This window comes from Mauremys mutica, chromosome 7 (assembly GCF_020497125.1).
Source record: "Mauremys mutica isolate MM-2020 ecotype Southern chromosome 7, ASM2049712v1, whole genome shotgun sequence".
NCBI lineage: Eukaryota > Metazoa > Chordata > Testudines > Geoemydidae > Mauremys > Mauremys mutica.
In genome coordinates this window covers 18176539-18193625 of record NC_059078.1, presented here as the reverse complement: position 1 = coordinate 18193625, position 17087 = coordinate 18176539, and the positions used below count along the sequence as shown (strand labels likewise).

The following is a 17087-nucleotide window of genomic DNA, read 5'->3' as shown; positions in this document are numbered from 1 at the left end:
CATCATTTTACCCAACACTGCCACCTCTTGAGGAGGGGAGATGTGACAGCTGTGTACCAGCACACACCAAACACTGAACACGACAGATTAAGTAAGGTTATCAAATTGGGACTACCAAATTAGGAAATTAAAAATACACAAATGAATAAATAAAACAATGTAAATGTTTCCTTGAAACATATTGTAAAATCCATCACTAGAATAAGATCGATCATCATAACTATCATTAAAGTATCATTGTTATAATAATTTAAACCATAGCAAGGAGGTTTATCTCCAAGTGGGTGGGAACTTGGCAGGTCAGCTCTAGGGCAGAAAATGTGGGAGAATAGTACAATTGAAACAGCACGGGAATTTCAGGAGGCAGAATGTAATTTTCTGAGTTGGAATTTGGCAGGGACAGCAGGACTAACATCCGGTTCAAGGGATGTTCTTTGCTGTTGAGTCTTAGGGGGCCATTTGTTTGCATGACACTTTTTTCAAACCCAATTACCCCTGCCGGTAAAGAAAAGCCTAGTAACAGAACTCCTTGTCTTTCAATCTCTCAACCTTTCAAATTACGATGTATTCCCCTTGATTCCATACCAAATCGAACCAAACTGATATACAGTGTATGACAGACTGTTGGGCTATTTTATTACCAGGATAAAACTACTGCATATTATTTCTTTATCCTCTGTTAAAAATAAATTTGGTGCTCATGAAAATTGCCCACTGACAGGCCCACAGGCTAGTCTGCGGTTCCACAAGAAGAGGGCAGCATGGTGAGCAGGGGACAGGGAACTGCGAACTGCAGCCAGTTGGAGCTGCGATCGGTCAAACCTGCGGACGCTACAGATAAACAAACCTTCCCGGCCCACCAGCGGCTTTCCCTGACAGGCCACATGCCAAAGGTTGCCGATCCCTGATATAAACCATGAGTTTAGCTGAAAAATTAAATCATACTGATGTGAGGAATTGTTATGAAATACTGCTCTTGCAATTCCAGTGGCAGATAAATATGAAGTCCTTTCTGATGTCAGGATGTTTCTGGGCCACGAAAAATTAGATACACTCAAAAGATACACTCTCTGAATTGCTGCGCTGAAGGTATGGTGAGCATGTGATAAGCTTCAATGACAATATTAGCATTCAATTTTTATGACTAGGTCAGGCAATGGATAGTATTAAATATACTGAAAGACATTTTTCATGTATATTATAGTGATAGTATCACACAGACCTGCTCTTACATTCATACTGTGAATAGCTCCAAAATGACATTGCCACATGACTCAAGAATCAGTAAATATAGATTTATAAATTAATATCTGATACATTTATATCTGCTTCTCATTTTGAAGAGGAACTGGTCAACATTTTTTAAAAACTGATGTAACAGAAAAAATATTACCAATGCTTTGGCAACAGGAAAATGAGGTTACATCAGCTGAATAGATGGGAGCTGAAAGTAGGTCAGGGCTTAACAAATCCACATGACAAGAAGAAAGAACAAACAATTGTGGAGAACAAGGGACAGAATATAGTGTGTGGTTAAGACACCAGCCTGGGACTCAGGTGCTCTGGGTTCAGTTCCTGCCATAACCTCCTTGAGAGTTTAGGCAAATAATTTAATCTCTTCTGTGAAATGAGAGTAAGAATACTTTCTTTGTCTATATATGTAATAAGCTCTTCAGGGCAGAAAGTGTTTTTTACTCTATGTACGTACAGTTGTTGAGCCAAAGGGGAGGGCTCAGATACATTCAATGAAGCCACACCAGGTGCATAAGTATAACCGGTTTTATTGCCAAGCTATAATAAGCTTCCCAGCCTTCACGCGTTACTAAATACGTGCTTTCCAGCAACTATGCAAGCAAGCATCAATGCTTACGCTCCTTCTGCTACGGACAGTCCCGGACCCTCCAGCCTTGCTCTTGAGGGCTCGTAGCAGGCGCTGCTCCAGTGTGGGCAATTCCTGGGCACCCACAAGACCTAGGTCCACAGGTGAGACTGTTCCTCTAATGCAATCCTCATAGCTGTTTTTATCACCATCTCCTTCAAAGGAGGGGCATATTCACTCACTAGCAGGCTTTGGCAGAAGACACTGCTGCTCTATTCCCACACAACACTCTCCGGCCTTCCTTATCTCTTTACTTGTTTATTCAGCTGAGTGGCTGAAAGTCAGTTCAGTACTAGCTGCTCTGGAACTATGCTTGTAACAACAGCCCAAGGTAACTTGTGGTCAGCCCCAACAACAGTGTCTAAAACAGTCAGACCCTAATCTTGGTTGTGTTTTCTCGATGCTACTATAATACAAATAATAAAATAACCCTCAGAGACCCACTGATGTGTTGAATAAACCACTTTTCCCAAAAAACATGGGAAGAATAAGGGCAACTCTACAGTACAGCACTACATCAGTGCAGCCTGCGCTGCTGGAGTGTGTCTGGTGAAGACATGCTATACCAATGGGAGAGCGCTCTTCTGTTGGAACGATTACTCCACATTATCAAGAAGCAGAAGCTATGTTGGCAGGAGAGCCTCTCCCACCGACATAGCGCTAGTGTGGACAGCGTAAAACTTGCATCTCTTGGAGGGTGTGTTTTTTTCACACCCGAGTGACGTAAGTTATATCGAGTTAGGCAGTAGCGTAAACTTGCCCTCAGTGCATTAGGAATGAAAGAAATGGCAGATACTGGATTCATTTAGGTGTGGACAGGATACATAAGCCCTTCAACTTGGATGTGGAAGAGCCTTAGGAGTATTTATGGACTTTGCAAGGTATTAAGTACACTCAACGCCCACCGGCTTCGCTGACAGTGCTTGGCAGTTTGCACAATCAGATGCAAAATGGGGTGCAAGCATGGTATAAAATTCAATTCTAATCTGTATTTGGGCAAAACTCCCACTGATTTAAAGTACATTTTATGTGTGGTTCCATGGTTTGTTTGCTTGTTACTATGCTTCCCTCCAGATTTTTGTTTTTTAAAGCTAAAGCAAAAATTCTCCTTGCAGGTACAGTGTGGATCAGGGCCAGCTGGAATTTTCCCTGAACAGCCAAGAACAGAGTATCAAACTTTACATATTCTGTTCTGGTATTTTTCCTAAACAGCTAAGCTGGCCCTGATCCATGGTGAAACATGTCTTAAAATTAAGACAAGAAACCTGCAAAAATCAATTGCCTAGCGGAATCAACACTAATTAAAAGTTTAATTAAGTTGCCTTGGTATCTTATAGATACACCTCTCCCTGTTATAACGCTGTCCTCAGGAGCCAAAAAATCTTACCGCGTTATAGGTGAAACCGCATTATATCAAACTTGCTTTGATCTGCTGGAACGCTGCTTTACCGCGTTATATCCAAATTCATGTTATATCAGGTCGCATTATATCGGGGTAGAGGTGTACTTCTAAAAGGTCACCCAAGACAGAGCATTGGGCTCCTAAGTGTGTATTTTCTGGTAAGTTGCTGCTTCTGGGGCAGATGCACCACTCTGCTCTGCTGCTTTACACCACTCCAGCAGACCAGTGAATCTGGCCCTTTAATTATGATCAGTCCTCTGCAAAGTATTACTGAATGTTTATAACTTGAAAATATAAACTTTTCATAAATTTAAAAGCAGCTAGTCACAGACTGAGTAATTTTAACACAAACTTTAATAATCCTGATAATCACAAGAGTATATAAAATCTATGTAATTTAGAACCATATTATACAGAATGCTTAGCAGTAACCCAAAAAAGCATGTTCAAACCTAAGATCTAGTAGTTATTAGAAAAACAGTCAGTTCAAAATAGGCTGTTTTTTTAAGTGGATTATAATACATTTATTGGACAAATATAGAATAACAAAAGAACAACACTGATAAAAGGAGTCTGTCCCAGTGTTTGTAGAACTGAGCCTTAAAAGTATGTAATTTGCCATACTTTAAACAAAAAAAAAGGAAGTTTTAGGGCCTGGACAAATTACTAAGTGTCCGAATCTGAATCCAATCTACATAGCCTTGTCTACATCAGACTTTTTTTTTTAGTATTTCCCATTGTTACTACTACTAGTGGAGCAGCAATGAAAGGTAGCAAGAGTGGAGTACTAGTGTAGGCAAGGCACTGGCGTTTTACCACAACTATGTTAGAAGGTGGTTTTAAATGGTGGAAACTGCTGGCACCTTGTCTACACTAGAGCTCCCAACATTGGAGCTTCATCATTAGTAGCAACAGAGGGAAATTTTAGGGGGAAAAGTTTAGCATAGACACAGCCTATGGAAGGGGTTAGTTACATTTTGTAAATTGGTGACTTTGTTTCAGTAGTTTTGCAAAGTGTACATTTGTGGTTGGTTAAAAATACCTCCAGGGGTTCCTTCTAGTATGCAAAAATATATGGCTAAAAAGGTAGTTGATAAACATACACAAGAAAACTATGTAAAAAATAAAACCCAATATCAAGTTAATATGTATTTACATTTTCTGGCACAGAACAAAACTCAGTTAATTCACAATGTTTTAAGAAAAAATAAACTAATATTTACAAAAATGGAAAAGACACTTAAATATTTACACTATGGCTTCTTACTCATTTAGTTTCACAGCAGTTTTCCTAGAATGTATATATTTTGTTTCATTAGAAATAAATGTGCAAGATTAAACAATGGCAAAATATTATGCGAAGATCTGCTTCTCATCTTGCATAGTACTTACACCTTTGATGGATTCCTGCATATATGTTATTTGCATTGTTGTTGTAGCCATGTTGGTCCCAGGTTTTGAGAGTGACAAAGTAGGTGAGGTAATATTTTTTATTGGATCAAATTCTGTTGGTGGAACGTGGAAGCGATGAGCTTTTGAGCTGCACAGAACTTTTCCTCAGGTCTCAAGGAGGTAACCAGAGTGCCTGAGCTAAATACAAGGTGGGACAGATTGTTTAGCATAAGGGGTTCATACATACTATAGCAGACCACTTAAAATGAAGTGGGCAATTAGCAAGCAGTAAGGTGCATTACAAATTGTTGTAATGAGCCATAAAATCAGTCTCTGTTAAGTCCAGGGTTTTTAGTATCCAATGGAATTATGAATTGAAGTTCCAAGGCTCATCTTTTGAAGGTGTTGTGCATGTTTCCTTTGAGGATGAGGTTTGAGAGGTCAGATATGGAGTGATTGCTTTGGGAAAAAGTGTTGGTTTATGGGTGATATGGTGTTGTTGTCTTTTATCATTTTCTCTGTGAGAATTAATTCAGAACACAGTGATTGTCTGGTTTCACCCACCTAGTTATTGCTGGGGTACTTGATATACTAGATGAGGAACACCACATGTTGTGATAAGCATGTCTATGACTCTTGGATCTTAAAAGGTGTGTTACAGGGAGATACTGATTATTGTAGCAGTGGCGTTAGGTCTGCAGGTTTTGCATCTGTTGTTGGGACAGGGCCTTGTGCTGCTTTGAGTTGGCATGTCCTGGTCTGTTTCCTCTTCTGGCCTTCAAACAACCCTCCAACCTTGCCAACTCATCAGAAGCAATCTCCCCACACACCAGGATACATTAACTCAAAGTGATGCACAGAGGTCCTACACATAAGTTAATAAAAAGGTCCAGCAACAAGAAAGGGAAAAACATCCAGCCAGTGACCTTTTAAAGTGTTTTAACCTAGAAATATTGTTAAATCCTACATGCTAGATTCTGATAACCCTGATGCAGATACACAAATGCAGGGAGAAGGGGCAGAAAACTCCTTATGCCCATACACACAGACTTTCCATTGATTTTAGTGGGCTTTGGATCAGGTTCTCTAAGAGCAAGATGGGGCAGGCTATCCCATCCACAAGATTCCACACCCATACAGGTGCAATATTGGAATTTGACCCAGGGAGCAAATTTAGTCCTTGTGTAAGGAGGTCAAAATCCCCTGAAGCCAATGGAATTATACACACTTATACAAGTGCTGTGTTTGGCTCCTGATCATTCAGCTAATTCAAATTCATCCTTGGTGTGGCATCCTTTCTAATGATAAGGAAATTGTCTGTATTTATACCCTCCAAAAGAGAATGATCATGGGCAAGCCAGTGTTATCTCTCTATATCAGAAACACCTTTTGTTACATGTGTTCTGAAACAGACAAAGAGCAAGATTCTGTTCTTAGTTCCACCATACAAGGCCACTGATGTCAATAGCATTGCATAGGTTTAATTGCATGCAGATATTGAGTCTACTATGTTTAAACTGAAACATCATAAACTTGGTATATGTTACATACTATTTGATCTCTTGAATCTGGCTCTTGCCATCCTAATACATTTTATATATTGAAACCAAATGAGAGCAGGCACCTTTCAGAGCATGAAATCCTGACACCTACTCAGCTCTTGAAATGTGTTTCAATGTGGTTAACATCACTTACACACAGTAGTTTCCCAGTGGAGTTTTCTTCCCCACTTAAGAGTCTGGAATGAATGATGTTCATTTTAAATCAGGGACACCATTTCCTTATCATTTAACTTCTTTCAACAGACAGCCGTTGAAGATCCTTCCTAATGTCAGGATGATCTTCCAGATCTTCATATAATGACCGAACAATATCCAATCTCCTGTAGTCCACTGGTTTTACCAGACTGCGAATAACCTGAAGACACCTCTCTTTCAGACTGAACACTGCAAAGAGAGAGAGAAGATTAATATTTATGTAATATGACACTTGGAGCTTCTCCAGTACTCTCCAGCCAAATATGTCAAAAGTATCTCACAAACATTCATGAATTTAGCCTGCAATACTTCTGTGAGATAGGTATTACTTTTCCCAAAATGGAGAGAAATGAGGCCCAGTGAGGTTAGGTATATCACAGAGTCACTGGCAGAGAGAAGCAGAACTCAGATCTTCTGACTAGCAGTTATGTACCCTACCCAGTGGATCATGAAATATATCACAAGATACATTAGAAATGCAGAGAGCAGGGAGGCTTAAATAATGTCAAAACCCTGTAAATAACTGCACTCAAGAGAAATCAATGATGTTGCTTTAGAAATCCCTTGTTTTCAATTTTTGATATAAAGTTTTTATTAATTGCTTGAATATCTGATTCATTCACACCCTCCCTTGTACTAAAGTAGATAAGGTCTCTGATCTTAGCTCATCAATTTCCCCTTAAATTCTAGCAGATTGAATTCTCTTTATAATTGTACCTGGAAGTGTGATATTTGCAAATATGGGCTGGCCATTCACATTGCGAGTAGGCACAAACAGCTCTGTCTGATTGACAAGAAGTCCATCATCTGTTTCTGCATCTCTGAACAGCCAAAGATGTTCTATAACAAAACAGAGATTAAATATAACAAAGGAGCTATATTTTAATTGTTTTTAATGTTATCTTTCAATTGTATATAAATATGAGGAAGGTAATTTATTTTAAAATGAAATTGAGCTCTGGAATTAGTAACTGTTTCAAATTCTTCTTGTGGCTGGTGTGCTTGCCAGAGGATTTCAAATAGATGTCTGAACTGATGTCCACTAGGGATTTCCCAGGAGCGAATACTGTTGCCAGTTCCTTATATACACACTTAGCCATGGACCCTCTGGACATCAAAACAGTGGCCACGAGACAGGCAGGGTGGGCAATACCTGCTGTTTTGAATCTGATACTTTATTGGCATCCATTGCTATAAATCCATCCAAGGTTCACATTTGCACATCAGTTTCACCCCCCTGCTTCAATAAACCCCCGCGTCCATCCCCACCCTGAGGGGGCACGCGCCCCCTGTTCGTCCCCACCATGGCGGGCATGCATCCCCCCACCCATGGTAGTTGCACACCCCCCTGCCCATCCCCACCCTGGTGGACACGCACCCCCTGTCCATCCCCACACTGGTAGGTCCAACCCATGCCCATTCCCACCCTGGTGGGCACGCACCCCCTGTCCATCCCCACACTGGTAGGTCCAACCCATGCCCATCCCCACCCTGGCAAGTGTGCATCCCCCACCCAAGTAGGTGCACCCCGTGCCCATCCCCACTGTGGTAACCGTGCACCCCGTCGCCCATCCCCACCCTGGCAGCCGTGCACCCCCACCTGTCCCCATCTAGGTAGCTGTGCACCTCCCCGCCCACCCCCACGCTAGCAGGTGTGAGTGCACCCCTCCCCTGGCAGATGTGCACCCCCCGCCCGTCCCCATCTAGGCAGATGTGCACCCCCACGCTGGCAGGTGTGAGTGCACCCCTCCCCTGGCAGATGTGCACCCCGCGCCCGCCCCCACCGAGGTAGCTGTACATCCTCCGGCCGGTGCCCGGCTGCAGGACCGGGTAGGGCTGTGGCTGGCCCTCGAAGTCCAGCCAGATGGGGAGGACCACCCGGGGGCTCCGATTACAAAAGATCACGTGAACGAGCTCCCGGGTGTTCAGAGAGCGCAGGACCCGACCCCTCTGTTCCGCCGCCAGCTCCTGCGGCATCTCCGAGCCGACGCGCCAACCCCCACTGACCCGGGGATGCGACGAGGCCTACGGGGCCCTTCCTGCCCATGCGCGGCAGGACACTGACGCCATTCCTCTGTGGGGAAGTGTTTGGGAGGAAAACCGCCTCCAACCCGCATGCGCGGCCTGTCGGCCATTGCTCTATGGGGATTGCGGGCACTTGTGCTCTCGCTTTACTGCGCCTGCGCCGCCTGGCGGCGGAGGGGAGTTGTGGGGAAGTGTAGTCAGCCGCTCCGTGGCATGTCTAGCTACGGGGGGGGCGTTGCCATTTATGAGGCGTTGTTTGAGAGTGTCGTGTGGGCGGGAGGGTGTTACTGTGTCCCTCAGGGACGGGGCGGCGCGCTCCGGGGCAAACGAGCAGGGGCCGAGGCGGATCAGACAGTAGCACATTATCTGATCCTCCCCAGCTCGAGGATGGGAGGCTCAGGGAGGGGGTGGCTGTGTCAGCCTCAGCTAGGGTGACCAGGTGTCCTGATATTATAGGGACAGTCCTGATATTTGGGGCTTTTTCTTATATAGGCTCATATTACCCCCCCATCCTGATTTTTCACACTTGCTGTCTGGTCACCCTAGCCTCAGCATTTCTATCTTCCCCTTGGCTGCTAACATGTTAGGCTGAGGGGTGGGTGATGAGTGTGCTCCACCTAGCATTGCACTGGCCCCAAACTGGTTCCAGATTCCATTGGGGGGGGGGGCTGGTTATGAGCCAAAAAGCCCTGTGCAATTTGGGTTTTGTGTACTATAGAGGTGCCCCTTTCTCTGTGGTCTCACTAAGCCACGAAAAGTTAGGGTGCTTTTGCAAAGCTAGGTGTCCCTAGGTGTAATTTAAATGTTCATTTCGTGGGTGTTCAGCTACTGAGTGTTTGTGGATGTAGTAGCTGGATGTGTCTTTTGCAAGGTTTTAAAAAACTAGGGCTTAATTTCATTGTGAGACTCCTGTTATGATTCTATACTTGTTTCTTTGGATCATTAGGTTTGACTAGTGCTATGAAACTGACCACTTACAATAGAATTGTAACAGTAGCATGTCCCCTATAGTCTGCTAAAAAGCAACACTGTTGTATGCAGTGTTCTTGTAGCCCTGTTGGTCTCAGGATATTAGAGAAACTAGGTGGGTTAGGTAATATCTCTTATTGGCCCAACTTCTGTTGGTAAGAGAGACAAGCTTTCCCCCTACACAGAGCTCTTCAGGTCCGGGAACATGTTCCACCTTATATTTAGCTGTGGCCACTAAGAGTACCTTTCCCAGACCTGATGAAGAGCTCTGTATAAATCAAAAGCTTCTCTCTCTCACCAACTGATGCTGGTTCAATAAAAGACCTTACCCATCTTGTCTTGCTAAAAAGTAACATTAAAATTCAAATTGTACAGTGGAAATTTTCTTTATCACTGTGGTGTCAACTGCAGTTTGGAAAAGCCTTGTTGAAATGATTACTAAGTACTGGAAAGGATGTATGAAATGACATTACAAATCTATGTTCGAAGAATATTATTTACATTGCAAAGTGAAACCCTTGAAAGTTAGGAAATTTAGGTTTCCGTGCAATTTTAATTGCCCCTTGTGCATCTGCACTATGGTAGCTTTTAATTACATAGTCACATAGTATTTTTTTTCCTCAGGATCCCTGGAGTTTAGGGAGCTATTCCTTGTAATATTAAGAAATGTCTGTGTGAGAGAGAAAATGGGAGGAGCATCATACATGCTTTTTGAATGGAAACGATAAAAATAATTGGTCTCTATAGCAGTGGTTCTCAGCCAGGGGTATGGAGAGGTCTGCCAGGGGTACATCAACTCATCTAGATATTTGCCTAGTTTTACAACAGGCTACATAAAAAGCACTAGCGAAGTCAGGACAAACTACAATTTCATACAGACAGTGAGTTATTTATACTGCTCTATATGCAGTGAAATGTAAGTACAATATTTATATTCCAATTGAATTGGAAATGAGAAAGTAAGTAATTTTTCAATACTAGTGTGATGTGACAGTTTTGTATTTTTGTGTGTGATTTTGTAAGCAAGTAGTTTTTAAGTGAAGTGAATTTAAGTGAAGTGAATTAGTTTTTAAGTGAAGTGAATGCAAGACAAATCAGCCTCCTGAATGGTGTACAGTAGTCTGGAAAAGTTGAGAGCCACTGCTCTAGAGAACAATCAGGCCCTCTACTTAAAGTAATATTTTAATAGTTTTACAAATAAAAATTCAGTATCAAAATTACAGGACACCACCTGTTTTGATTACAGCAGAGCTCCATAAGGGAAGCACTTCTAAGAAATTCTGAATGTATATTTGTGCTTTATGGGATGAATAAGTTTTAGTAAATGTGAGGTGTCTGGGAGTGCACATGTGTGGTGTTTACTTCGGATGGGTCTATGTGTCTGATAGGTGTACATATGGTGTATGAAACAAGTGGATGAAAGGATGTATATATAGGAGTGGATAGATTTGTGTATGTGGTTATGTATAAAAATTCTACTGTGTAAGGAAGTATGTGTGGGCATGAATGAGTCAAAATACATGTGTGTTGTAATTGATGCATGTGGTGGACAGAAGTCTTCCAAAGTTCTATTTCCAAATGCACTGTGCTGTACTCTCCCGTGAGGGAGAGGGTCCTTCTCGGAAGGTCCATATATCACGTCCCTGTCAGCTGCATTTCCCTGGATACTAAGCTGTAACTTTCAAAGCAACAGAAACAAAACTTCGGAAGATCCGCCTTTCTCCCCTCCTTATTGGACAATGTAAATCAGAGCTTTTAAAGACTAGCTATGTCTGTTGTCTGTATGAGTTAACTGGGCAATGGAGCACAGATTAGTAACGGAAAGAGGCATGCTTTATTTCTAGCTCTCCTTCCAATCTCTCCCAGTAGATCAGTGAGGCAGGGTCTTATTAGCTACATTTGACAGTTCCCTTTGCAACGATTATTAACTAACTTATTTCAATTTGGACCTCCCACATTTAGGATTTAGCATTTGGAAATTTGATCGCAGTTTTTATTTATTTATGAGCCTCATACTTTATTTACCATTGGGGGAGAAGGAATATTTATTGTATTAATTTCCTTGGTGGAGGAGGCTTTGCATATTTTTGGCCTATATTTGTGTTCCCCTTCTTCCCCCCCCCCCCCAAAATGCAGTGGCTTTTGTAGCAACTAAACTCTTAAAACTAGGTAATTTTTCAATAGGCTATTGGTGTGAATTTGTGTCTTTTATTTCCAGCAGCAAGATGTTACTAGACACAGAGACAAGGAAAGCCAGCATCCTAGCCTCACTCCAGGCTCTGGGGGAGGATTCTGCAAATGGGAGAAACAGGAGGAATCACAGAAGAAAGCTCATCTCTGGTCCGAGTCCTACTATGTGTGGCTGCCTTCCCCCAGGAAAACTTCTGCATGGATCCAGATTCACTGATAGAATCCTCCAAAGGGGAAATCTCACAGGATCACTGGCTCTGGAAAGGGTGAAACTTACAAAAGCAAAGCTGGGGAAAAAGTTCCGAATTCCTAAAGGCAAAGGAGACAGCAGATGGGCACTTTCCCAATCTCTGAAGGAGGTCATGTCCTCTGCCCAGGAAGACCAGGCATGTTTTCAGGTGAGGACGAGCAGGATATAGTCTTATATGGGACTGACTGATAGGACCAAATATAACCTTGATATAACTCTATTAACATCAATGGGCTTCCACTAGGAATAAATTTGTCCCTTTGTACTAAGGAAACAATTTCGTATATATGTAAGCAAAAATAGATTTTTTTTGCACTAAAACTGACAGAAGATTATATCAATACAGTGGTGAAAATTGTGTGATATCAATTAAAGAGGCTTTCATGTCAGGGCATCTAATGTTGCACCTATGTAAAACTGCCAGAAGTTGATAAAAATCTGACCTTTTAACTATAGTCTTAAACCATGTGGAAAACTCAGAACTAACTTCTTGTTAGAGAAATATATCCAGTATTTCACTTTTCTCTGTCTTCTGTTAAAAGGAATGGCTGCATGAAGGATGGCTTTTTGCTTCTATCCAGTCGTCTGCTGCTGCTGTCATCACTCATTCCTCACTCAATGTAAAACTGATTCTGATCTCTCACTAATGTGACTATTGACTTTAATGGAGCTATTCCTGATTTACATTGGTGTGTATGAAAGGAGAATCTGGCCCATAATCTTCTGCTTATGACATTTCAGTTGGGAGCTGTGGGTCCCGTTATAATGTCACAGGGTGAGGAATACGCAGCAGGGGCAGAAGGACTCAAGAAACAAATATCCTATTTCCACATAAACTTCCTAAGTAGTAAAGAATGAGGGGAGTATGAAAAGAAAAGCTAGTCCCTAGTCAAATGATTTTTGGTGTTCTTAATGAAGTATTTCAAAGTTTTATTTAACAGAGGCTGTGGTAGCAGCTGCTGTGGCTCCTCTGTAACCTTGCTGAAGTGTTTGACCAGTGGATCTATGTAGTTATGCACCTACTGGTCACTCAAAGTGCCCCTGCTGCACTGCTTTGCAGAAATCTGACACATAATAGAGCTGAACCTCCCTGCACAGTTTCTCTGTGTCCCCGCCAATTCCCCACTTCCTTGTGCAGTAGAACCATGATTGTGTTTATGACCTTTCATGCCTTTAGGAATGCAGATTTCTCCCAAAAGAAGTAGGGGATTTTCAAACTAGGATAATATTTCAAGGGCAATCAGTCCTCATACATCAGGGCATAAACTGATTACAGGACTGGGGTAAAGAGGAATTTTCCTCATGGACAACATTGCTTGGTTACATGCATTATCAAGGTTTTCTCTGAAGCATCTGATATTGGTCAGAAACAGGTTGTCAGGCTATATGGGATCTTAGGCCTCTTCTGAGATTGTAATTTCTAGGTTCCTATAAAAGACTTGAGAAAAGACAATGAGTCGTAGTACAGTTTTGTAGACCTGCAGTTCTGACACTTCAACTTACAGTATAACAGGAAAAATAAATGCACTTTTGCATGGAAATGTGAGTCCTTTATCTGAATGGCTTTAATAAGGAGCTTCAAGTATGAAAAGCATTCTTCAGCTCTAAGATTTTTGTAATGATACTTATTGTGTAACTAACAATCACTGGAACTGGTAACAAGAGTAACTGGCTATTGGTTACTTTTTTCTTTCAGCCAAATCTTCTGTTCAGATTTCAGAAAGCTGCTAAAAGCATTGTTATGCTTTGCTTACTTTACAGAGAGCACCACCTACTGTGAGTAATGAATATTTGTTTGTAATGCATTTTATTCTATTCTACTTAGGCTTTTATATCACATCCATTACCATGGTATCCGAGCACCTTGTACTTAGTACATAAACACTTCTGTTTCAATTATACATCATGTACAATTATAGTCTGAAATTTTGGGTTAACTGTGGAGCAGGTAAATGAAAGTTATGTGACACCATAGAATATGGATGTGTTGCTATTTAGTTACTGTCTATGGATCTTCCAGAGCTTATTGGGTATTACCTTCATGAGTCGTCATAAACTTTTTGCATTTGTGTCTGAATTTAGTTAACTACATTTATATGTAAATGACCAGAAGATTTACAGCTCCAAAAATTACAGCCAAGTTAGAAAAGGAGAAGTTTTTGTTTTGTATAGTGATGAGATGTCAGTTACAAAAATAACCCAGCGCCCAATCTTTCAAACACTCACTTATGCAGGTTGGCCCATTGACAGTAACAAAACTATTGGAGGCTATGTGTATGGGTTTGCAGGCTGGGTCTAGTGTTAGAAAAGTGTTAGCCATTTGAATTGGTCATTTAAGACACAATTAATAAGATTAATCTCCATACTTTCATACACTTGGTAATTCGTAGACCCATGCTTAGGTGTTTGGATGTGGACAAGAATTATAAGCCTTAAAATTGTCTTTAGTTAGCTGAAAGATTTTGCACTAACAAGTGTGTGTCTTTTTGGTTAGAGCCAACCTCAACTATGGGATTGAGAGAGTCAAGAGATGGAAATCCCAATTAAACCACATGGAACAGTCTAAGGAAGAGATCCTCTTTGATGTGACACTGTTCAGGGCTAAAAAACAGGTAGGGAGAGAGCAGAGTTACCACCTCTAGGTCCAAGTTATCCAGCCTAAATAATTATCAATGAAGCCAACCTAATCAGTTGTATATGTACTGACACAAGGGTGATCTCAGGGTCTGTTAATTTGAATGCAATGTCTTGACAAAAACATATGGTCCTAGGGCTATTAAGAAGCTGGTTTTAGGCTAGATCACACTAGAAATGTTTGCTTTTTTTGTTAGTTGGTGAGGGGTTCGATTTCTTTACAACATTTCTATACTGGTAAAAACGTATACGTAGATGCAGTTATACTGACATAAAAGTGCTTTTGCCGGTATAGCTTATTTGGTCATGGAACTAGTATAAGCTATACTGGAAAAGCAGTTTGGGTTTTTGTTGCCAGTATAAGATGTCTGCACTAGAAGGGGTTGCCTGGTAGCTATACCAGCAAACTGTTTCTAGTGCTGAGCTGGTGCTAGTGGAGATGCAGTTATTCCAGTATAAAAGTGCTTTTGCTGGAATAGCATATTTTGCTTATACAGGCAAAACTTTCCAGTGTAGACTAGATCTTATACTCCTAATGAAAAAGGTTCAATTGCAAATTTGTTGTGAATTGTTAATCTTGCATTTGAGCTTCAGTAGTCCGTTTTACTGAGACCATAAGCAGTGTTAGGAACAGTATGGTAGAAACTAGTGTTTATGTGTAAAATCCAATGTGGCTGAATCCTCATCAGTGTTTTAATCAAACAGTTGCAATTTAATTACATTTCAGTCAATCTCTCTATTCTGGCTGGGAGCCTTGATGCAGGCACTTTATATCAACAAGTATAAAGCTGTTGTTTAAAGTATAAAGGAGGATATAGATATAATAGGCATCACAGAAACCTGGTGGACTGAGAGCAATCAATGGGACACAATCATTCCGGGGTACAAAATATATCGGAAGGACAGAACAGGCCGTGCAGGGGGAGGAGTGGCACTATATGTTAAAGAAAGTGTAGATTCAAATGAAGTAAAAATCTTAAGCGAATCCACAGGTTCCATAGAGTCTCTATGGATAGAAATTTCATGCTCTAGTAAAAATATAACAGTAGGGATCTATTATCGACCACCTGACCAGGACAGTAATAGTGATGATGAAATGCTAAGGAAAATTAGAGAGGCTATCAAAATTAAGAACCCAATAATAGTGGGGGATTTCAATTATCCCCATATTGACCGGGAACATTTCACTTCAGGACGAAATGCAGAGATAAAATTTCTCGATACTTTAAATGACTGCTTCATGGAGCAGCTGGTACGGGAACCCACAAGGGGAGAGGCGACTCTAGATTTAATCCTGAGTGGAGCGCAGGAGCTGGTCCAAGAGGTAACTATAGCAGGACCGCTTGGAAATAGTGACCATAATACAATAGCATTCAACATCCCTGTGGTGGGAAGAACATCTCAACTGCCCAACACTGTGGCCTTTAATTTCAAAAGGGGGAACTATACAAAAATGAGGGGGTTAGTTAGACAAAAGTTAAAAGGTACAGTGACTAAAGTGAAATCCCTGCAAGTCGCGTGGGCCCTTTTTAAAGACACTATAATAGAGGCCCAACTTCAATGTATACCCCAAATTAAGAAAAACAGTAAAAGAATTAAAAAAGAGCCACCGTGGCTTAACAACCATGTAAAAGAAGCAGTGAGAGATAAAAAGACTTCCTTTAAAAAGTGGAAGTCAAATCCTAGTGAGGCAAATAGAAAGGAGCACAAACACTGCCAGCTTAAGTGCAAGAGTGTAATAAGAAAAGCCAAAGAGGAGTTTGAAGAACGGCTAGCCAAAAACTCCAAAGGTAATAACAAAATGTTTTTAAGTACATCAGAAGCAGGAAGCCTGCTAAACAACCAGTGGGGCCCCTTGATGATCAAAATTCAAAAGGAGCGCTTAAAGATGATAAAGTCATTGCGGAGAAACTAAATGGATTCTTTGCTTCAGTCTTCACGGCTGAGGATGTTAGGGAGATTCCCAAACCTGAGCTGGCTTTTGTAGGTGACAAATCTGAGGAACTGTCACAGATTGAAGTGTCACTAGAGGAGGTTTTGGAATTAATTGATAAACTCAACATTAACAAGTCACCGGGACCAGATGGCATTCACCCAAGAGTTCTGAAAGAACTCAAATGTGAAGTTGCGGAACTATTAACTAAGGTTTGTAACCTGTCCTTTAAATCGGCTTCGGTACCCAATGACTGGAAGTTAGCTAATGTAACGCCAATATTTAAAAAGGGCTCTAGGGGTGATCCCGGCAATTACAGACCGGTAAGTCTAACGTCGGTACCGGGCAAATTAGTTGAAACAATAGTAAAGAATAAAATTGTCAGACACATAGAAAAACATAAACTGTTGAGCAATAGTCAACATGGTTTCTGTAAAGGGAAATCGTGTCTTACTGATCTATTAGAGTTCTTTGAAGGGGTCAACAAACATGTGGACAAGGGGGATCCGGTGGACATAGTGTACTTAGATTTCCAGAAAGCCTTTGACAAGGTCCCTCACCAAAGGCTCTTACGTAAATTAAGCTGTCATGGGATAAAAGGAAAGGTCCTTTCATGGATTGAGAACTGGTTAAAGGACAGGGAACAAAGGGTAGGA

General features: G+C 41.4%; 2 protein-coding genes across 8 annotated transcripts in view; one reads left to right on the top strand and one right to left on the bottom strand.

The window, feature by feature from the left end:
• Positions 1-3617: 3617 nt before the first annotated feature.
• VHL (von Hippel-Lindau tumor suppressor) lies at positions 3618-8519 on the bottom strand. 2 transcript variants are annotated; one of them, XR_006581271.1, is made up of 4 exons: positions 8215-8519; positions 7148-7270; positions 6369-6619; positions 3618-4871 (listed from the first exon to the last, which is right to left on the bottom strand). XR_006581271.1 is itself a non-coding variant. In XM_045025430.1 (3 exons), the coding sequence occupies exons 1-3, from the start codon at positions 8405-8407 to the stop codon at positions 6462-6464; spliced, it is 474 nt and encodes a 157-aa protein (XP_044881365.1). In that variant the 5' UTR covers positions 8408-8519; the 3' UTR covers positions 3618-6461. The 2 variants fall into 2 exon arrangements, 1 of the variants encoding a protein (XP_044881365.1); XM_045025430.1 differs by having other exon boundaries at positions 3618-6619.
• A 2144-nt stretch (positions 8520-10663) lies between these two features.
• The window catches only part of LOC123374459 (cyclic nucleotide-binding domain-containing protein 2-like), a 30947-nt gene continuing 24523 nt past the window's right edge, over positions 10664-17087 (top strand). For 3 of the 6 annotated variants that reach the window (XM_045024474.1, XM_045024472.1, XM_045024476.1), the window contains exons 1-5: positions 10664-11165; positions 11643-12012; positions 12407-12484; positions 13561-13640; positions 14359-14476. In XM_045024474.1, coding sequence (XP_044880409.1) covers positions 11650-12012; positions 12407-12484; positions 13561-13640; positions 14359-14476 — 639 coding nt within the window. In that variant the 5' untranslated portion in view covers positions 10664-11165; positions 11643-11649. Of the gene's footprint in view, positions 11166-11642; positions 12013-12406; positions 12554-13560; positions 13641-14358; positions 14477-17087 lie in introns of those variants that run through there. The other 3 variants (XM_045024473.1, XM_045024475.1, XM_045024477.1) reach the window with 3 other exon arrangements.